The 21,751-nt window shown below is 40.4% G+C and overlaps 4 protein-coding genes across 12 annotated transcripts in view; 2 read left to right on the top strand and 2 right to left on the bottom strand.

Annotated features, from left to right (window-relative positions):
* Positions 1 to 250: 250 nt before the first annotated feature.
* On the bottom strand, positions 251 to 2,600 carry mrpl44 (mitochondrial ribosomal protein L44). Its single transcript, XM_044203406.1, has 4 exons — positions 2,379 to 2,600; positions 1,457 to 1,925; positions 1,131 to 1,309; positions 251 to 889 (listed from the first exon to the last, which is right to left on the bottom strand). Exons 1-4 carry the CDS (start codon positions 2,552 to 2,554, stop codon positions 715 to 717), a joined length of 999 nt encoding a protein of 332 aa, XP_044059341.1. The 5' UTR covers positions 2,555 to 2,600; the 3' UTR covers positions 251 to 714.
* A 72-nt stretch (positions 2,601 to 2,672) lies between these two features.
* Positions 2,673 to 5,093, top strand: dnaaf1 (dynein axonemal assembly factor 1). Its single transcript, XM_044203385.1, has 2 exons — positions 2,673 to 3,748; positions 3,836 to 5,093. Exons 1-2 carry the CDS (start codon positions 2,818 to 2,820, stop codon positions 4,777 to 4,779), a joined length of 1,875 nt encoding a protein of 624 aa, XP_044059320.1. The 5' UTR covers positions 2,673 to 2,817; the 3' UTR covers positions 4,780 to 5,093.
* A 290-nt stretch (positions 5,094 to 5,383) lies between these two features.
* On the bottom strand, positions 5,384 to 10,765 carry mffa (mitochondrial fission factor a). Of its 3 annotated transcripts, XM_044203407.1 has the most exons (8): positions 10,551 to 10,765; positions 9,529 to 9,746; positions 9,153 to 9,322; positions 8,937 to 9,028; positions 7,705 to 7,869; positions 6,426 to 6,482; positions 6,119 to 6,203; positions 5,384 to 6,018 (listed from the first exon to the last, which is right to left on the bottom strand). In XM_044203407.1, the coding sequence occupies exons 2-8, from the start codon at positions 9,740 to 9,742 to the stop codon at positions 5,887 to 5,889; spliced, it is 915 nt and encodes a 304-aa protein (XP_044059342.1). In that variant the 5' UTR covers positions 9,743 to 9,746; positions 10,551 to 10,765; the 3' UTR covers positions 5,384 to 5,886. The 3 variants fall into 3 exon arrangements, with proteins under 3 accessions (XP_044059342.1, XP_044059343.1, XP_044059345.1); XM_044203408.1 differs by lacking the exon at positions 7,705 to 7,869 and having other exon boundaries at positions 10,551 to 10,764; XM_044203410.1 differs by lacking the exons at positions 6,426 to 6,482; positions 7,705 to 7,869 and having other exon boundaries at positions 10,551 to 10,763.
* Positions 10,766 to 11,423: 658 nt separating this feature from the next.
* Positions 11,424 to 21,751, top strand: part of megf6 (multiple EGF like domains 6) — a 60,230-nt gene continuing 49,902 nt past the window's right edge. For 2 of the 7 annotated variants that reach the window (XM_044203067.1, XM_044203066.1), the window contains exons 1-4: positions 11,432 to 11,756; positions 12,841 to 12,975; positions 13,560 to 13,669; positions 13,864 to 13,968. In XM_044203067.1, coding sequence (XP_044059002.1) covers positions 11,680 to 11,756; positions 12,841 to 12,975; positions 13,560 to 13,669; positions 13,864 to 13,968 — 427 coding nt within the window. In that variant the 5' untranslated portion in view covers positions 11,432 to 11,679. Of the gene's footprint in view, positions 11,757 to 12,840; positions 12,976 to 13,559; positions 13,670 to 13,863; positions 13,969 to 21,751 lie in introns of all 7 variants that reach the window. The other 5 variants (XM_044203069.1, XM_044203064.1, XM_044203065.1 and 2 more) reach the window with 5 other exon arrangements.

Raw genomic sequence — 21,751 nt, 5'->3', positions numbered from 1 at the left:
TCAAAAACAAAACCTATAGACATACTCTCTTTGTGATCTACATTTTAATAGCTGCAGGAGGCTGAGTGTATTTCTTTATGGCTTGAGCAGGTGGAGAACATGAATCATTTCCAGGGACTAGACTTTAAATAGCCATAGAAAAAAATCTACATATCAAGTTTATATCCACACAGTCATCTCTTATAAGAGCATAGGCAATAATATTATAGAAAATAGTCGTAATCCAAAAAAACATGCTTTAACAAAGTCATGATGTACACATACTTATTACTTTTTATTACAGATGAACAACATATTATAACAGAACACCTAGTAAACCAAATGGCAATTGTATTATTTACAAGGACAACCAGATACCAGGGCTATTTTGTGCCATGGACTGCTGAACCTATAGGTTATTAGCCAAGGTAAGCTATGGGACCAGTGGAATTTAATCTTAAATATGTCATCAAATTTATTCAAAAAATCTTACATTAGATTTCTGTATGATACAGTGGAAACCTGATCTTACATCATACTCACACAGTTTATTTGGACAATAAGGCTTATTTTGCTCTCTTTTGTCTGGGGGAACTGGCATTTAAATACCCAACAGAAACAATCCTGACAAGTGCACTAATGTTTAATAAGGTAGATGGTGACCTTATTTGTCTTTACTTTCTCCCTACAATCCGTAGCAAGTCTGTAGCCCGCAGCATAAGAGTTGTTACTTCATTAATTGCTGCTGACTGATTGGATTAATGGCTGCTGATACTGCTGTGGTGGAGAGAAGTCAAAGGGTCTGCGGTTCTCAGTGTAGCCGTAGAGTTTCCGGAGGGCCACGCGAGCTGCCTCTTCCTCGGCTGCTACAAGTGTCTCTCCTGGACCCTGAGCCAGAAGCTTCTTGTCGCTGAATCAACACACAAGTAAACAAATACAAAAAATAAGTAAAATATGCAGATTATACACAAAACACTTTTAACCATCAAGTTTATTATGAATTATCTACATCTCACTCAAACCTCAAAAGTATAACTTGTAATGTTTCTTGGTTTTCAGGACATGTCAGCTCTGACTCCAACCTTGTGTGTTTTACAGTAAATCTTAATTTGCTGTACTTTGGGTAACAGCATCCACAACAGCACACATACCTGTACAAGCCGACAAAGTATAGTGGAAGGACGGTACTGGCTCCAGCAGACCTGATGAGGCGAGGCTCTGGTGGAGGAACGTTCCTCTTAGTAAGCTCCTCCACCAGTAGTCCCATGGGGTTGACAACTGTCCACATATCAAACAGTTCCTTCCCTATCAACTGAGTGACCAGGAAATCCTATAGAGAGGGAGGAGAGGGAAAAGAAATGTGTCATACTCCTGTACAAATAATAAAGCCAACTGAATAGTCTTAATGTGGAAAAATGTTTGTTTCTCTAAAAAAATACTGAGTACTCATCATGATACTCTGCAGCAAGCCTCTTACCCTGAGGAAAAATCCAGTTCGCTCCGCTCCACTGCTCTCCTGTAGAGCTCCAATCACTGCCATGAATGTAGAATGAAGCACATCATCAGAAACAGGGCATTCAGCACTCATTGTTAGGTCTTCGATGGCAAGATTTCTTGCTACATAGGCCACAACTGCTGAACTGGTGAGGTGCCCAACAACACTCTCCACCCCCTCACTCGGCAGGCTCGGGAAGCTTGCCCTGCACCAGTCGGTCAGGAAGCTTTTGGTGAAACCCGCTCCCTTTTTACTCAGCTGAATATTGTCTTTCAGAACCAGAGCGGTGGTCTCTGAGTCCACACCTAATCCCTTTCTCCTCTCTTGCTCTGCCTGCAGGTAACAGGGATTGATGAAGGCTGTTTTCAGTAGCTCAATGGAGAAGCTCTCGTGGAGGCGGCTGCTGAAAGCCTGAACCTCAGCATGGTAATCCCAGTGAGGCTGTTGAGAGCTGAAAGAAAGTCAAACAGAAAATGGTTATTACTTCTGACTGGTGCTGTTGGAGTTGTGCAAAAATATAAAAATATAAACTATGTATAATAGTGTGTATGAACGGACATATATTTATTTACTGTACACTAGTTAATACTTTTTCGTAGCAGCAGGGGGGGAAAAAAGTGTCTGCGGATTACTACAAAACTTTACAGTTCAAATGTTATCACTACAAAATTCTTGCATTTAAAATGTGAAGCACAAATTGGGGCCATGATTGCTAGCTACGCTTAAAAACTGTAGAAAACAGTAGCAACACACACGCTGCACTTACAATGTGTGTAATGTAACTACACTATTTTCTAGATCAAGCCTACTCAACAAACTTACTGACTTATGTATCAAGTACATTAATGGCCTTGAGATGCTCTCTAGTGAACTCTTGTGTTAGCTAACTTAACGTTAGCCTCACCGTTGCTTCGGTGGTGGAGGTCCTTCAAGCTTTAACTTCTTTGCCATGAGGTATGTGTATGCTTTCATCCATCGCTTTTTCTCTCTAACCTGTGCTAACGATATGTTTCGACAAACACGCTGGCAATGAATGCCTAATGTTAGCACACCGCGATTTAGTATGTACCCGGACGCCATGTCGATCACTGACAGCAGTGCAACACCGAAAGCTGTCCGACACGGAACAAGAAACTATATCCGGCCAGCCAGACCGGTCCTAACGTAATGAACAAACGTTACCATGGAAACAAACATAAACTTTAACTAACGTTAGCTAACGGAGCGGACTGCTGAGTGACATTTACGGGACTACACATCTTACAAACTGCTAGAATACATATACAAAATAAGTACACATTATTTCTATTTCTCCTGCTTGTTAATTTGATATATTTTTGGCTATGTCAACTGCTGAAGTCGAGGAAACAATGGGCGATAAATTGGCGACAGCGACTCAAATGGAATATGGAGATGCCAAAATAACTTCTTCTATCAAGGACGGAGTCGATGCCATGATAAAGGATGGAGCTCAAGAGAAAAAGGAAAAACATTCAGGGCCACGAATGACCAAGACATTCCTGAAAGACCATTGTAAGCAGAACAAACTTTACTCAACACCTTGCCTGAATGACACATTGTATCTGCATTTCAAAGGTTTCTCCACCATTGAGAACTTAGAGGAGTACACAGGACTGACGTGTCTCTGGCTGGAAAGCAATGGGCTTCAACGCATTGAGAACCTGGATGCCCAGGCTGATTTGCGCTGCTTGTTCCTTCAGCAGAACCTCATATACAAGCTGGAAAACCTTGAACCTCTGAAAAAGCTCTGCACCCTGAATGTCTCCAACAACTACATACACATCATAGAGCACATCTCCTGCCTTCCTCACCTGAGCACTCTGCAGATTGCCCATAACAAGCTGGAAACTGTGGGGGACATAGAGCATCTGAGTCAGTGTCTGGCGATCAGTGTGCTGGACATGTCTCACAATCTGTTATATGACCCTGAGATCCTCCATGTACTTGAGGCCATGCCAGAACTGCGAGTGCTAAATCTAATAGGAAATGAGGTGGTGAAAAAAATCCCCAACTACAGGAAGACCATGACTGTGCACCTCAAGCAGCTCACCTTCCTCGATGATTGCCCTGTGTTCCCCAAAGACAGGGCATGTGCAGAGGCTTGGGCAGTGGGAGGGTTGGAAGGGGAGCGCAAGGAGAGGGAGCAATGGGCAACACGAGAGAGGCGGAAAATTCAGGACAGCTTGGACGGGATGGCAGAGATTCGAAGGAAAGCCCAGGAGAGACAACGCCTTCGAGAGCTACAGGAGAAAGGTGAACAGTTTTCAATTTTTACTACCCTTGTGCATATACACGTAGTAAATGTGGATTAGCATCTCAGTATAATCTGTTTCATTTCAGGGGCGACTGAGGCTTCCACCACTCCGGAGACTCCATGTGAGGAAAACAACACCCAGATTTTGACTTCATCACAAGGAGAGAAGATCCAAGCCTTTGTGCAGGACAGCCTGGATGCCCATGAAGAGTTCTTGCAGCGTCAGTCAACACAGGGGCCCAATGAACATCAGCCTAACAGTGAGAATCTAAAAGCAGAGCAGCCAGGTCAATGGTTACAGAGAGAGCAGTTAGAGAAATATGACCAGGACAAATCCCAGATCAAGCAGCCTGTGAGAGAAGAGATAGAAGGGGTGAATCCAGAGCACTCAGGACAAGAGCAAGAACGTGTTGCAGGAAAGATGTTCGAGACAGAAAAAGGAGAAGATAACAAACAACAACAAAACCAGTCACGTGGAATCCAGTTCATGAGAAATGAAGCGGAGAGAGAGCCGGCAAAAATGAGCGAGCAGTTTGAAAAGAAACAGCCTTCTCCGGTCAGGGTAACGCCTCCTGAAGCAGACAAAGTTGTACCAGCACGTGGTCCCGGACCATTGGTTACAGAGCTGGAGGATCCAGAGCAGCTTGAAACCATTCACCTTCCACTACATCGCTCACTGTGTATTGATGACCTGCCTGATCTGGAGGATGTGGACACAGAAGACTTCACACCGATGTTCTCTCCTCAGCAAGTGTTCAAACCAAAAATAGAGGTCATATCAGGAGGCAACGATGAGGATGAACCAATTGGGAATCAGAGTGAGGGCATCCCCATCTTTGGTCCAGATAAAAATTCACTGTTCTTAATGAGTGGCTGCAACAAATCAACTGGAGTCTCTAACAAGTCTTCATCGTTGGTGTATCCAGAAGATGGGGATGGCCTTGAGCCACTGATTTTTGAACCAATGAGAAAGTCCAAAACAAACCCAACCTCCTCTCCACCACGCTGCCTGATTGAGGAGCTGGAATGATGCTTTCAAGGTTTGGAGCATTTTTGTCAGATTAAAGTGATGATATACATACACAGTTTCACAGGACACGGCTTCAAATTAAATGTCTTGACAGGCTGACAGGCACTAGACCGGCTGTGCGAGACTATGAAAAGCCCAATCAGGGCACAGCTTTAGTTAATAGTTGTAGTTAAGCTATATTTATCTGTTAAAAATAGTGAAAGGTAATTCATTGTCCAGCATATTTGTGTTAAAGAATTTAAAACCCATTTTGTTTACATTGTTGTTAATTGTAAGACTGTGAAAACAGAATAAATCTTACTTTAATCTGGTCAGTTTTAATTATAACATTTTCCTTTAGTGGCAATCAAGCAACAGCTTTATACCTTCATATTAGGATAAGAGATGTTAATAACTAGATTCTAATTATTTTTAATCAATTGTACACTAGTACATCTAAAGAAAAAGAAAAGACATTAATATACATTAATATACATTTATGAAAAATCAGCATTAGGCAGAAATTAAAAATTAACACCAGTGTAAATAAAAACTGAAAAAAAAAGTTACATTTCATACAAAGTCAGGCAAATGTGAGAGATATGTTCTTCACATAACAGCAAAATTATAGTGATGTGTTTATTTTATTTAATGCATCAATAAAAAATACAGGACAACACATCATATGTATGGTTTTACTAAATTACATTTCCCAGTTCTCTGTCCGCAATAAATATTCATCATGTTACATCTCCACGTTGCAGCTCCATTTTCCTATTTTGGTAAAGTACGCTATACTGTATCTCTGGATGGGTTCTTTCCAAAGCTCTGAGTGACATGAACAAATATTTACAACAAGTCATGCTTAGCACTGAGCAAGAAGATTTGTGATGAAAACAAAACTTGAGAAAACATGAGACAGGATGAAATATGAGTAAAAAAATAAAACTGTACATGTATTAAATAAACTAAATCAAAATATCAGCCCTGTGGGAAGCAGGCCTCGTGCACATGTGTTAAGGTCTTCCTCACACAGGGACTGAGTGCAGCGCATAGCTAACATTTGACACATAGTATATGGGGCAGTACGTTCTTCAGTCATGGTGATGGCAGAAATGCAGGCCAGCTCTAACGTCGCAGCCACACCCAGGTGTTGACGAGCCAGAAAGCTACAGTGACGGAGTACAGGATCATCTCTCGCTTTGCTCGCTCCTTGTTCTCCTCTTCCAAATGTTGGAGTCTCCGGTTCAACTTAATGAGCTATAGATAAATCATAAAAAAAAAGTGTTCTCAGTCATGGGCGTTCCACCATTAGCTCTCACGCCACAAGATGGAGATAGTGTATTTATTAAGAACTAACCTGACGTCTAAGTGTTGTTGCATCAACCACAGTCATGTCATCAGGCCCCACATCCAGTGTGGCCTCATATGTTGATAATGCAAGCCTGGAAAAGAGAACAGTCACTTTGAGAATTACATAAGACAACCACGACAGAGTGTACAATTTAGCACATTTAGATACATCGCGCAATAGCAACACAATTTAAATAGATGTTTTTTTCTATCAGGACCTAATCTTATTTCTTGACCGGAAATGAGAATGGAAGGTAGGAAAGGATGAGGAAAAAGGCCAAAGGATCAGAATGAAGATAGCCAGGTGAAGTTACCTGGATTCATGCAGGGGGTTGGAGCTTGAAGCCGACCCCCCTCGCAGTGATGGTTTGCTATAGACGCGGGGAAAGACAGGGTTGGGAGAGGGAATAAATAAGAGAGATAGAGCAACATACACATGGTACAGTGTTGCACACATGCACACACCTTGCATGTCCTTTCGCATTTTGCACTTTAAGTTTTACAGCCAACACAGAATACATGTTTCTAAAAGCAATGCAGCGCTTGTATCTAATCAGGAAATTGGATTCATACGATATAAGCAAGAACATTTTAGAGACTGTTTACAGAAGTCTTGTTCAAAGTGTTATAACTTTTAATGTGTGTACATGGTATGGGCACCTGGGGGCTAAGAACAAAATAGACCGTTCAGAATTACAAAAATGGCCAGTAAAATTATTGGGAAAGAGCAGAAACAACTGGGATGTATATATAAAAACGTAGGGGAAACAAAAAGCCAGACAAATTGTGTCTGATCCTGTTCATCCCTATTTTAAAGGATTCATAAAACTGCCCTCGGGAAGACGCTACAGAGCTGCTATAGCAACTCAGAACATAAACAAAAAGTCTTTCATACCAAATGCAATAATTTTGCTAAATTCGTAAACACCATTCACACTGGAACCATGTCCGCTATTGTTGTCTGTACTGTGCATGTTATTTATTAATGTATGTATTGTGATTTACTATGATGTGTTTTAAACAACCTGTGAAGCCAAAGGGAAATTTCCACATTTGTGGAGAATAATTATCATTATTATTATTATTATTAAAATTCCTAAAGGGGATAATTTACTTTCTTAAACCTAAATTTAAAATGGTTGAAAAGGCCTAGTATAATTTAAATAAGTGGGTCAGCACAGTCATCTACTCCTTCAATAGCTATTTATGACTGAAATATGTCTAGCAGTAATGGCCTGGACCAAACTGATCGGAAAGGTACATAAGGCAAAATGGCTACATTTTACACTTTGATCAGCACATGCTGTATTAGTATCGTTACTGAATGTTATAAATAGTTAGTTAGAAAATAGTCATGTAATGCTTGAGCCTATGACACAAACACTCCCAACCTTCCAACATAACTAAGGGCCAAACAACATTTCAGAAACACCAGCCCCAACAGGGTGCTGAAGAGCAGAAATCAAAGTAGATTTAATGAGACTTTGAAGGAGCAAAGACAGCTGATGCAGTCTGTATTGCCCTCCTTGACCAATATCTAGTAAGCCACATTTTTCTTAAAAGCAAAAAATGACCAGATGATTGGGAGGTCACCTGCGAGGGTTCTCATCCAAGACCTCCAGGACTTGCTGGTAAGCCCGACGTGTAGTGGACTGGATGAAAGATAGAACACCGCTAGCGCTGTACAGGTTGTGTTCTTCTTCAGTCACGGTGAGAGAGGGGCAAGGGTGGACAGTGGCTGGGGGGGACGGGGTCACACTGCTCAGTGCCCACCATTAAGAGGAGCAAATTCAGAGGAAAAGGGAAGAAAAAGACAAAAGAGGAAAGAGAGGAAGGAGGGAGCAGAGGGAGAGAAATAAGGAGAAGAAACTGTCCTCAACTTTACTGACTTGGTAACAAAAAAATAGCAACCGAGTGCAATTAAAAGTCATGTTACAATAATAGCTAGAAATTTCACCTGCCAACCACTAACAGTGCTTTACTAACATATAATACACCCAACAAAACAACAGAAACGGAAAAGGCATTGGCAAGCAAATTATTCCAATTTTGATTAGACCACTCAAGACAGACCACTGTCTCGTTCACTGTTCAAGCCAAGCAAGAGCTGGTGACCTTATCAATAGTACCAGGAAGACACATGCAGTTGTGTTGAGGAAAGTGATCAGGACATGAAAAGTGTTTTTGACGCAGATTTATAAAATTGTTAATATATGCAAATACCAATCTGATATTTAGGATTTTTTATCTAAAAAAAAAAAAAATAATAAAATAAAAAATCCAACTACAGAGCACGTAAAGTAGGCCTACATTCAAATAAGTAAAGCTAATCCGTGTATGCTTGACATCTGAATAGCTTTGCATTAAAAATGTATAGCGTGCATCACAACCTTCATTTAATGTTTTTCCATCATGTTTTGTTTTGTGTCCTACAGTGTCAGTAGGGAGTGTGGCCTTTAAGTTTGTTTATAAACTAAATAATATTTTTCATCCTTTTTCAATAATCCTGAAATCATTCAACATCAAATCTGGAAATGATTAAATCAAAACTGATTAGTGCGTCAAACGTTTAAAATTATGGTTAATGGATTACTGTCAGCGACTAAAACAGCTGAATTATGCATTAACACTGAAAGCAGCAAAAGTTCTCGCAACAAAACGACTTACAACACCAGTGACCACAGACAACCAGCTACGTCACAAAGACAAAAGGACAGAAGAAAACATAGAACCAAAAGAAAGATGCAACATGCTGGCGCATGCATAAAGGAGATAAGATGGAGCTGGTACCAAGCTAATGATGCTATATCCAGGCCAATACTCACGCGGAATCGTTGCGTATCAGCTGACTGTTATGACGGGCAGCTGCATTCTCACTGGCTGAGCGTTCCCGCCGTAAACGTCCTTGGGGCCGCAACTACAAAAGATAATGACAACTGATTTATTCAGGTTATTGTTTACTGTAAGTAAATGATTTAAGTAAATGAGTCGATTTTATGCAATGTCCTTAGTAATAGACCATTTATTGCTTTATCACTTACCACCTCCTCACTGTCTGGAGCCGCCCGCTGCTCCTCTTCCATGAAGTCCAAGGGCCGCTCATTGAGGGTGAGGACTCTTGGTGGAGTCTTCAGTGATAGGGTTTCTAGTGGTGTTGACTGGATTAGGTCTAGGTCTCTGGGTCTGGGGAACTGGGGGTCATTACTGTCTCCTGAAAAAGGAAGGTGTGAATTGACATGATACTAATGCTTATCAGTAAATGGGCCGCTAAAGGATGTATAAAGTCCTGAGCCACTAATACAGAGATATCTAGTATCTGTCAATGGTTGTAACAAAGCTACATAATAGCTAGATTACTGTGAACAACACAGAAAACACAGCCCCCTTCAATGACAGAATGCTTAACAGCAAACTAACCTGAAACCACAATTCTCTCTGGGACTTGCATTATGACACTGTGGGGGACCTCCTGAAATCCAACATTTGGGTCCTCATGCCCATGAGGACCCACTTTGAGCATCTCAGGGATGCGCATCCTCTGGCTAATCCCTTCGGTGTACTCCAGTTCATACTGGATACGGTTCATCTCTGCCATCTCTGCCGTGGGGGAAGGGAATGCTGCTCCGTTCATTTGGCTGTGTGGAAGGAGTTGTTCAGCAACACAGAGCTAATTGTTAGCCACAAAAAGGTCACAAAGAGCAGACAACATGCTGAGAGTTTAATTTCCAGTCCTACTGGCGCATCTCATTAAACTGCAGCTACTACACATATCAGAATCAGAAATACTTTATTGATCCCCGAGGGGAAACTCTTGTTACAGCAGCTCACTATCACGTCAGTGCACACAGGAATAGAAGTACTAAGCAAAAAAATAATACACTATAATACAGGTCAGATAAATTAAGTACCAAGTGGGTATAAGTATAAAATTAAATATCACAAAACAAGAATCTCTTCAAGGATCTCCTCAGAAAATATTGGTGCAGCTGATGAGCTGTAGGCAGGAGTTAGAGATGGAAAATTGCTCGTGACACTATCATATGATGATAACTTAGTGTCTTCTGACTTTGCAGACGGACACAAATGGAAGCTACATGAAATAGTTTGGCAGCAAACGAGAGCTGCTACAGTTGCTGTTCGCATTACAGGACATGTAACGTTATTTTCTTTAACACGGATGTTAAGATAATGCTAATATCAACGATGATATTTAAATATAATTGGCTAATACTAGTGAAGCTAATACAGTAGTTATTTGATTACTTTTTTAAGCTAACATTCACCGATATCTGCAGTAATTAGTAAACTGCTACTGTCTCGGTGGTTTAAGTAACTGTTGGGATATCAAACAAAATCCCTAAGCTAACGTTAGTTTTGTTAGACAGCTAGACAACACATTAGCGCCATTTCAAGCTAGCGCGTTGGTTTCGGTTTCTTACCGTTTGGTTTGTTGCTCAGGATAGCTACCTCTCCAAAGAAAAATATGTTTATCAAATCCTAAAGGAAATAAAAACTTCTAAATATACTCCGAATGGTATAGTTAAGTGTAGGTATTACAGATGATGTAGCTGTCAGACATCTCCTTATGTTGATACGAGAGAGGGACCACCTGTCTGTATCCAAACAGGAAGTACCAAACCTCAGAAGGAAGTGACGTCCCTTGCACCAAGCGCTGAAATTAAAAGCAGAAACATGAGATGTTGATGTTTCATTTGGTCCAGGTTTATTTATTTTCAGGTTCGATGTGACAACAATAGGGGTGACCAACAATTTGATTTCGTCTAATCTAATTTATTAAATGTATCTTAACAATATAAAGTTCTCCACCGTACTGTTAATTACATTGATGTATTGTGGATATATTTTGTTTTTCATGCCTCACATTGTATCTGGTAGATATTCATAATGTATATAGTATTCTATTTTTTTTTTATTGCTACTTTGGTACTTCTTTTTTCTTCTGTGACATTTCAATTTCTCTGAGTGGGATCAATAAAGTTGATCTTAATCTAATATTTAATGTAATATATATATATATATATATATTACATGGACTGCATTATAGTCAAAGGTGTTTCTTATATTTCTAATGTTTAATCCACTCTCATTTCCCTACACAGTTGGGACAGAATTTCTCAATACGATATATTTATAAGAAAACTCTGACGAGATTTTTTTTTTGATACAACTGAACATTTTTATCACATCATGCATTTATTCAAGAGATAGCCTAATATAAAAACATGCCTGGGTGTGTTAATAAAATAGTGAATGCACAGGTCAATGTCGCGGGGGGTTTTGGGAGGTGGCCCCTTTGTGACTGTGGGTGGTGCGTGTACTAGGAGCCATTCAAAGGCTGCGATTGACATGAGACAAGTCGTCCCTCTGCTTAACCAGTAAACGGCAAATCACGTCTGGGTCTCGGGAAATATCAATGCAAGACAAACATCGACTTTTGAGTCATGTCTTAAAGCAGACTTCCATAACTGTCAGGATGCTCTTCATTTGATGAACACAGAGGTTGCGCCGACTGAATACTTCTCTCCGTGTCTGTAACTAGCTGAAATTATGTTCCCAGATATTTTGTGTGCGATATTATTCAGCACCATGCACATCGCATCATCTTTGGACCTGCATCTTGGCATGTAAGTGACATATTATAATTTATAGTTTAGTTTCCACTGTTTTTATTTTGATTTCTACTTTACCTATATTAGATTTTACTGAATAATCAGGTGAATGAGAAAGTTTTACGTTGCTTTTAAATTACACAAAAGCAACGTACCACAGCCTACATTTTTTTAAAAGACAGTTATTTACATAGCCCAAGTTTTAGAAGTAATTTTGCTTTTGTCTGCAATTCTGTTACTGTAAAGTTTACTCTGTTCAATGCCCACTAGGAGTCGCTCTTTCAGGTCCCCTATGAGGATGGATGTGTGTTTTATAGCACTGCTGTAACGTGCTTCTGCTTAATAGCTTCCAATGGAATGTGATTTTTTTGTGTATAGTACTCTACCAGAGGTTTCCGAATTTAAATAGACTGTGCTGGACATGATTGAAGGAATTTTTTTCATTACCGGAGAAGCCGAATACTTCCTCTAATTAACTTGAGGCTGCTCTGTATTGAAGCCAGATGGTTTGTGGAGGACACCTCTGGATAGTTGGATATCCAGAGGTGCACAGACAACACAGACAGATGCAGGTTACTTATGACAGAATGATGTACAGTAAAAACCTCTGTGCTGCATAATGAACATGTAGCCTACACATCAGTGTACGCATATGAACATGCAATTCTGAAGGGGAAAAAAATTAATTTCCTTTGGAATTTTATTGGTTCTTTATTGCGTGCTGTAGGCAGTGTCCAAGCCATGGACTGTTTTTTTCTGAACCTTAATCAAGCATATTGCACTAAACAGGAAGCTGTTGTTTGACAATGTGTGTGATGAGCTTATGTTCATGCAACTGAACATGTGTAGAACATGTGGAAGTTCATGTCTGTTGAAATACATACATCGGCTCTGCAGCAGGCTTAGTCCTCCATCGGAAGCTGTGTAGCCTGCCTCTCACCTCAATAAACTACCTACCTCAACATACAAGTACTCAAATGCTAGTCTTGAAAGTCATCATAACAGAAAAAAAAAACATTTATTGTAGATTTTGAAGTCTAAAACAGTATTTTTGAATGCATCTGTCTCTTTCTCGGTTTTGTATGTTTTCGATGCACAGGCCAAATGTTTGTGCTGACCAGGAGATGTCCATGTTGGGGGTCCGTCAGCCTTGCGTCCAGGCTTTTACCCGCATGGTTAAGGTGTGGAAACAGGGCTGCACCAGCCACAGATGGTGTATGGGCTACGAGAGAAGGTGAGAGCAAAAATACTTTCACAAACACTTTATTACTGACCATTACTATTCCATGAAGACATCTCATTCATAAGCACACGTGCAGTAGGTTAAGTCGTGATGGAGTGTTTTACACATATACATTGACCCACTGCACAAGTTTTTCTGGTCAAGTACCATTGCCATGTCTTTGCCATTTATAAGCTCCACTGTCCACTGGAATCACTGGGGTTGGAAAGAGAGCCTCTCTTTCTCTTTGCCTGCTCACTGGGATTAGAGATCATAATTGTAAAGTCACAAAGCTGATTCACCTTCATCAAAATAAGAAACACTATAGCACTGAATATGCAAAACTGGTCCCATTCTGGAAATGACACTACACATATAATCAACCTATCAAGATCATTTTGAGCTGTATGAGGTGAGTTGATATTTTTAGACATTTGAATAAAATCCATTTCATGTTATAGCGAGTTGAAATAATATATATTGTATTCTTTACATGCCATATTATCTTCACATATATGTTAATGATATTTATAAACCTATAATGTAACTTCCAGAAAATCCAATTATGTGATTATAACAGAATTTCTCCTCCTCAGGACAGCATACTACACAGTGTACAGGCAGGTGTACAGCATGGATTCACACACAGTCTATAACTGCTGCCCTGGCTGGACTCGGAAGGGTGGAGAGATGGGCTGTCTGCATAGTGAGTAATAGCATTTTACATACAAATGTATCACATAGGGCATTGCACTGGAAAAATCTCAATTGCATTTGGCAGGAATGTAGCCAGCCCACTGACTAGATGGAGATCGCCATCATCCATACATATAGAAATGCACACAAATATGGATACATCAGCAGGCCAGCCTTGTGGTATATGATATGTGGTATCTGCAGGGGTGTGTGGTGCCAATACTTGTTTCAATGGAGGCCAATGTGCAGAGGCTGGGGACCAGATATGTCAGTGTCCGCTGGGCTTCAAAGGGACGCAATGCCAATATGGTGAGTTTTCATTCCCACCTGATAAAAAAGTTGGTCATGTTTGTAAACCTGTTCCATTCCTTTGCATGGCATGCATTCATATACAGTAAACAGCAATGAGCTGAGTGCAGCTTTGTGAGTCAGTGTTGTTTAAGCTTTAATAAGCCAAGTCCAGACCTCATGCTTTAACTTTGCAAAAAGCAGAATGAGCCTGTAGTGTAGCTGTGATTGGATGAGGCTGCTCTGTGGGGGTCTCTGGGTAGTTAAAGGTAGAGCGCTCTCTCTAAAGTGCTCTCTGGGAGGAATGGTTTCCTTTGAAGGCTAGAGCCTGGAGTGCTGTGGCTAACCCAGCTGAGCCTCCACTCTATAAAAACTGTATGTTAATGAGGGTATATGCAGTTCTGGTTTCATATGGTTAAGAAAGCAAAAGCCTAGAATTAATTTAGTCACATATGACAATATTTCACTTTAGGAATAGTACTTCAATATTTCTTTAGTACATTAGATGACTCAAATTAGTTTCTTGTTGTAGTGACAAGCAACTTAAAGGAATAGTTCAACATTTTGGGAATAGGGAAATGCACTTATTCGCGTCCTGTTGGAGAGTTAGACGAGAAGGTCGATACCACTCTTATACCTGTATTGTAAGCTACAGCCAGCAGCTGGTTAGCTTAGCTTAGCTTAGCGTGAAGACTGGAAACAGCTAGTCTGCCTCTGTCGAACTGTAACAAAGTCCACCTACAAGCACCTCTAAAGCTCACCAATTAACACAGTATGTATCATTAGTTTAATCTGTACAAAAACTGAAGTGTAAAAATGACAATTTGCTGTTTTAGGAGGGGTTATGTCCCGGACTCTTTCGTGGCTGGGAGCAGTAACTTCCTGGAGTCTCCACTAGTTGTCTGGCAACTACTCACAGAATTAAACAAATGAGACATAACATGTTAATTAGTGAGCTTTAGATTTAGATTTTGTTACCTTTGGATAAAGCCAGGCTAGGTGTTTTCCCCTGTTTGCAGTCTTTGTGCTAAGCTAAGCTAACTGGCTGCTGGCTGAAGCCTTATAATTACAGTACGGTATAGATATCAAAGTGGTATCAATGTTCTCATCTATCTCCGCTAGAAGGTGAGAAAGCGGATTTCCCAAAATATCAAACTATTCCTTTAATACATATCAAATCAGTTATTATTACTACTAAATTGTGTTTAAGTAACTGAGAGCTTACTAACTTTAGAAACAAAATACAGAACATTTCTGTGTTGAAGAATTTTAGGACAGAAAAAACAGAACATAATGCCCCAGTAACCTCAGGCTTAGACTTCTAAATAATAACACCTACAGTGCAACTGAACAGTCTTGACCCTCAGAGAGGGAACCTGGGATCTGTCATCATTAAATGGCAAACACTTACATTGAGCAGCAAACAAAACCGGATTGTCCCTCTTGTCTCTGAGAATTGTCTTGTCAGCGTCTGTTCTTTCTACTGTCCAAACCCCTGCAGTCTACGTCAACACGCAAACAGGAGGATGGTTGTTAGTGTTTTGGAAGAGACCTGCTGAGACAGAATGGTGAACAGAGGATATTTGGTTCCTACCCCCCACATGCTTGCAAACACACACACACACACACACACACACACACCGCAGAGGCTTTTCTGTCTTTGACTTTCCCAGGAGAAAGCGCCTGCCTGCCAGGAGTTTTAAATAGTTCTTCCTTTTGCTTAGACATTTCACAGGAACGTGTTGTTGTTTGTTAGAGATAGCTCTCCCGTGCGTTTGCTTTGACATGGGCTCTTTGGTTTTCACACATCAGAGTGACAGATAGAGACATTAGATCTAACCAGAATACCTCTAGGTTTCTCTTTCTCTCTTGCACATCCTGTGCTTCAATCCTCGTCAGTGAGAACTCATCTTGCTCTTCTCTTTTTGTAAAACGTTTTTCCTTCTCTCATCTCTCGAGACAGATTTATCCTCACTCCTCTGCCAGAATCATTATACAAGGAGAGAGTCAGCCAAGCTCCTGTGTCCAGCCAGGTTCCTTCACTGAACCTCTGCTCGGTGCAGAGGCACATACACCAATAAGCCTGTGTTGTGAGGGTTTCAGCCCAGGTGTTAAGTTATTTTAGAACATTTTAGCCATATTGTCATCAAAACATACAGTTTCAGAATCCTTTTGGAAAATCTTGTAAGGTCCTCGTCATAATTAACATTTGCTTTGTTGTATTTCTTCAATCTAGATGAGTAAGGTTTGACTACAGTAACAGATACTCCTGTCTAAGTTTCATTGTTATATAATATATAATATTATGTAATACTTTAGCTAATGACAATGTCGTGTAGAGAGGAGTAATACTGGTTTGAACAGTTGAGTTTTGTTCCTTAACTACTAAAACAATTACAGGAATAGACAGAGTTTTTGGGACATTTGACTCATCCTTTACATGGTGAGAGCATAGATGTGAAAATCCCTGGTAGTTTGATCTAGGGCCTTCTGTTAACAACACACAATGTCAAGTGATTATAGGCAAACTAGCATTATCTTAAACATGAGAATATAAGAACTTGTAGCAGCTGATAAGTTAGGTGGTAAATCATTTAAAATGATATGGATAAGACTGACAGCCAAATATTTAGCAAAATACACAATAAATATGATAGATAATAAGATACTGTTTTGAACCATGGACTACATCCCATAAAGTGTGACTTGTTTTGTTTCCATATAAAGGAAGGTGGCTGTGAGAGAAATGTTCACAGCTGAAACTCACTGGAAAGCAGAAGTACCTGAAAGAGGATGCAGAAATAAACCTGGCTAATTGTGACAAATCTATGGACTATTTATAATAATAACATTTTATTATGAAAAGTTAAGACATTACTTTGGATAATACCAACATTATACAGAAAGTGTTTGAAACAGTATCACTTAACCAGTAAATTGAATCAGAATCAGCTTTACTGGAACGTAGGTTTACAATTTGCTTTGGTATTATGGTGCATACAGTAAACATATTAAGTAGAAAAATACAAAGAAAGATAGCGAGCAAGTACTGCGAGTCAAAAGTCATAAATATAAAATAGACAATAAGATATGAAAATATATTATAAAAATAGTAAAGAATATGTACAATGTGACTGTTATTTAAATGAAATTACTGTTTGTACAGGGATGTGCAAGACATTTACATGGGAATGTGCAAGAGTTCACAGTATGGAGTACAACAAATATTTAAAATGTGCAAGATAGTAGTAGAAGATGTGTGTTAATGTCATGCACTGAGTCAGGTGTGTAGACTTTACATTAATATAACGTGTAGTGAGGGGTTACGGGGGTATGAGTCAGTGTCAGTGGCATGAGATTTTGGTCCTGATGGACTGCAGCATCCTGTTGGAGGTGAGTGACTGGGAGCTGATGTTCAGCTCCCACTTCAGGTCCTGGGTGATGATGGTGCCCAGGAAGTGGAAGGACTCCACAGTGTCGACAGGGGAGTCATACAGGTTGACGGGGGTGGTTGGGGCAGGTCACCAGATGGTCAATCTCCCACATGTAGGTAGACTCATCCCCATCAGAGATGAGCCCAATTGAGCAATGGACCATTCCCCAAAACCTTAAGTTACTCCTTGATAGACAGACTTACCAGCAAGATCAGAAAACTTGATGTGTGTACAGTGGATATTAGGCATGTAATGCAAATTCCAGCATAACGTGATTAGCAAGAGAGCTGAACCTGGGAACCTGTATATCTGTATGTGCACACTGAGGCACCACGGTTTCACCAGGGAATCCTCTTCATTATTAGATTTGCGTTGTGAGCTTTAACATTCCACAATGACAGACTTATTACTGTCCTGTATGTGCTTCATGTATGATGGAGAAAAAGCAGATGTGGTAGAGAGAGGCAGGAATGTTGACCTCTGTAGATTTATCCTGGAGTAGTAAGTTAAAGGCAACTGGACTTGATGTTTGGTCATGAAGATGTTTCACAAGGCTTCATCAGATTTATTATATGGTGTTTTCTGCATGTTCTTATCCTTTCCAATGTGTTCTTAATCCTATGGCATGTAATTTCTGTCGTATTGTAGCGTGTAAGTGTTTGGCATCTCTGTCCGTCTTTCTGTCTATTTCTGTCTGAGTGTTGGTCCATCTGCCAAATAACCTGTCTTTCTGGTTGTATATTATATGCTGCACCTGTACTGAAACCTGAGGCAGTGATGTGAGCTGCTGTTTCATGGCATCTTTTCAGATTTTCTCAATTACTTTATTTTATCTTGTTCAGTGTTATTGTATCTGAGCATTTTCCTTTGGTTTATCCTTATGGGCAAGCATAAGTCATTTCCATATGTGTGTGGTTAGGGGGTACAGGTGTGCTTGTGCATTTATGTGTGTGTTTGTGTGTTGATGCAAAGTGAAATTAAAGCAGCTATAATATTTTCATTCTAACAATGGATCCCATAACTACTTGGATGTGAAGGAGGTTGCTCGTAGTGACAAACCCACAGAGAATTTTCACTTGACTCTGCAGTTCCCCTCAGTTCTATGAAGCTTTTTAGCATCTTTCAGCTTATTGTTTTGGTTTTCTGGCCTGTAACTTTACTGTTTTGGGTCTCTCTCACTGCTCTCATCAACCTTGTTTCCAGCCACAGCAGGCAGCTATTTTCAGCTAAAAAAAACCCTCTAAAAACCTGCTGTACACTACCTGCCCAGTACGATACCGCGCACACAAAAAAAGTTAGCAAATAGAGTCAGATATTTCCCTCAGGAGTTGGTTGAGACCAAAAACAGAGCTAAAAGAAAATTAATATTGGACCTACATTTGCCAGTTGGACAGAAACACAACTACAAATGAATACTAATTTTGCTCCGTATCTGCTGGGTGTGAAAATAGGCAACTGTTTTCTAACAATAACAACTTAAAAGGTGATAATATATCAGTGTTTTGTTTAAAACTTGTTTCCGCTGCCCCCAAGCGGCTATGAAATCAGTTACTGCAGGTTAAATGACACATGGTTCTTGGCCTAAACTGCAAATAAGTTACTGAGAAAGAAATACTTTTTTGGATCACCATGTGTGTGGCAAATGATCACTCATTATCACTATTAACACTCATGGTGCATCAGATAAATCATAAGGACGAAGGATGAGAGGGGTTGCTGCAGAGACAACATATCAGCCTTGCCTTTTTAGCACAATTCACCCCAGCTAGACTTCAGTAGAGGGAGAACTGAGAGCAGTGTTAAAAAACAGTCTGGCTCTGGTAATAGTTCAAGCGAGAATCCATGCTCTGCTCCCTCTGTCCTCTTTTCAGCACTCATCATGAATTGGCCTCTTGAACGTTACTCTCTTTGGTATTCCTGCCAAGCTGTGGTGGTAGAGCCCACTGTGTGTTGTGGGGGCCGACCGGCCACCTGTTTCCAATCTTTGATATGAGACAGAAGGCACCGTCCGTGGAAATGTATGTCAGCCACCGACACCAAGTCCATGGTGTTGACACTGTGAGGTAATAAACAGCCTGGACACAGCCCAGGCATGTGCTGAGACACTGGAGCCTGCTCTGTAATAGTTGTATTTACCCCTGCTTGTGAATGCCATTCTGTCTCACTCTATTAAGCCTTGGATTAGGCTTTGCTTTGGTTAAATTCGTGCATGGGTCTGCATGAAATTAAGAGAGCTCAGGAACATAACAGTGTGAGGATAGAAAGCATCTGGTCCTCACTTAAGGAGCCTGGCTGTTTTCAGAGCACTTTATAGAGGAGTGATTATGGGCAGTGCCTGGATCCTGTTGTACTGGAGGTTTTAGCTACAGTATATAATGAGACAGGTAACGACATCAGAAGATATTAGGAATTTCTCACATTTAAGAAAAAAAGGGGGTGATTCAGGTTGTAATGACACATCATTAGGTATTAGCAACTATATTACTTTCAACAATCTTTTGACTTTGGGGGAATGTGTGGAAAAACAGGGTTTTACTGTTCTCTCTATTGTACATGCACACACACATAGACACACCACCAAAGTCAAACCAGAATTTATTGTTTAAGAAATTATCTTAACCATTAAAATTGCTGTGGACAAGCATCTCACCAAGCATTCGCTCTGGGGAACGCTGCATAAAACTTTGCAGTTGTTGCAGTTGCAATGTAGATCACAACTTCACACATGGGAATCGTCTTTCTTCATATGAACTGGAGTGTTCAATCCTCAGGACCTTGGGCTGTCTCCCATAGGCTCAGTTTTCACCTCAATCACTGAGCGCATGTCTGGCCATGTACATATTCTTGTGTATCTGTGTATTAAATTGTGCTTATTTTTGTACTAATAAGACAGAGTTGGAGAGAGTAGCATTTATTGATAGCTCCTAGCATTCGCAGTAGAGCTGGTCTTGAATCATTGGGTAAAAATGACAATATGTTTTTGCTTCTTTTGGCTAAAATATTGAATGTATGTCCTTGAATGTTGCCTTTAATAAATTCTACATGTACTGGTTTTAATACAACAACAGCTATGTGACTGTATTGAAGTTTATAGTAGACTGAGATATGGTAAGGACTCAGGAGTGACCACACGGAGAGTGAGGCCCTGTTTACACCTTGCATTAACATGCCTCCTGTACAGGTGTGAATGCACCCGAGACACGAATGTGTCCACAATTGGGCCGCATTGAAGGACCGCCTACTCAACTGACGTCCTCTGCGTAAGCGGAAGTACGTACTCATTTGCACACCAACGGGGTCATATTAAAGTGCAAAACAATAAGAAGAAGTCACAACAACAAGCAAAATGGATTCTTGTTGATGGAGTACACACAAAACACGCTGTCTGATGTCCTCCGGCTGCTTAGCTATAGACTGGTAACTGCTAACTGCTGCTAACTGTAGCTGCCGTTAGCTAGTTAGCTCAGTTAGCCGTAGGGTTGCTACCCGTCCCATATAATACGGGATCGTCCTGTATTCAAAAATAAAATGCACTGTCCCTTATTGAATGAATACAGGACACAATTTGTCCCATATTTTCGTCCACACCCTACTCTAATGCATATGCACTATGTTTTCACATGCTTGGAATGACATGAGAAATAATAAAACCAAAAGAGTTTCACGAGACATAGCAGAGAAGTATTAAATCAGAATTCGCGGAAGACAATGACCTAAAATGTCACTCTGTGGTCTGTTGCCTGAGCAGCACTAGGGCAGAGGACTCAGAGTGGAATCGCTCAATTCATGATACCCCAGACTTAAGTTGTTGTTGGCTAATGTGTGTAGTTATTAGATTATACTGTGTTTAGTGTTATCATGTAATAGTTATCTACACTGTGCTATTCTCCCAGATTAACAAGTTGACAGTTCTCTGAGGATGTAAGCAGAAGACCCGCCCCCCTCTGCACATTAATCAGCCAAAGTCTAGGCTATCCCCCTTTATGAGAGGTTTTGGACTGAAAGTTAAATGAGATTTATTTTATAATGCCTACAAATACTCTTATTAACTCTTTTATTTTCTTTACATTCATGTTGAGAGTAGCAGATGACCTTGAAATTGATGCATAAAAAGCACAAACCGCTTGTTTTTTGTCCCCAGGGCCGTGGGCCGCTGGCAAGGTGCTCCTTATTTTTTCACACTGAAGGTGGCAACCATAGTTAGCCATGCAGCTAGTGGTCCTATTAATGCTAGCTGACTCTGCCCGGACTGGGAGCACAGAGCACCTGGGGAGTGTTGGTGTTTACACCACTAGCACAGGAGCTTTGGACCGCCGGGAGGAGAAGGTTTTATAAACCTAATAAATCTTTATTTAAGTTTTATATAAGAT

This window comes from Siniperca chuatsi, linkage group LG7 (assembly GCF_020085105.1).
Source record: "Siniperca chuatsi isolate FFG_IHB_CAS linkage group LG7, ASM2008510v1, whole genome shotgun sequence".
In the NCBI taxonomy this organism is placed as follows: Eukaryota; Metazoa; Chordata; class Actinopteri; order Centrarchiformes; family Sinipercidae; genus Siniperca; species Siniperca chuatsi.
Note: the sequence above shows the minus strand (reverse complement) of the source record. Positions and strands in the feature narration are given on the sequence as shown.

Coding starts and splice junctions, on each gene's coding strand:
- mrpl44 (XM_044203406.1), bottom strand. CDS start 2,554: ATGGCGTCCGGGTACATACTAAATCGCGGTGTGCTAACATTAGGCATT. Junction 1,926..2,378: donor CCTCCACCACCGAAGCAACG/GTGAGGCTAACG, acceptor ACTTTCTTTCAG/CTCTCAACAGCCTCACTGGG. Junction 1,310..1,456: donor GAACTGGATTTTTCCTCAGG/GTAAGAGGCTTG, acceptor CCCTCTCTATAG/GATTTCCTGGTCACTCAGTT.
- dnaaf1 (XM_044203385.1), top strand. CDS start 2,818: ATGTCAACTGCTGAAGTCGAGGAAACAATGGGCGATAAATTGGCGACA. Junction 3,749..3,835: donor TCGAGAGCTACAGGAGAAAG/GTGAACAGTTTT, acceptor GTTTCATTTCAG/GGGCGACTGAGGCTTCCACC.
- mffa (XM_044203407.1), bottom strand. CDS start 9,742: ATGAACGGAGCAGCATTCCCTTCCCCCACGGCAGAGATGGCAGAGATG. Junction 9,323..9,528: donor AGAGAGAATTGTGGTTTCAG/GTTAGTTTGCTG, acceptor TTCCTTTTTCAG/GAGACAGTAATGACCCCCAG. Junction 6,019..6,118: donor CAACAACACTTAGACGTCAG/GTTAGTTCTTAA, acceptor ATTTATCTATAG/CTCATTAAGTTGAACCGGAG.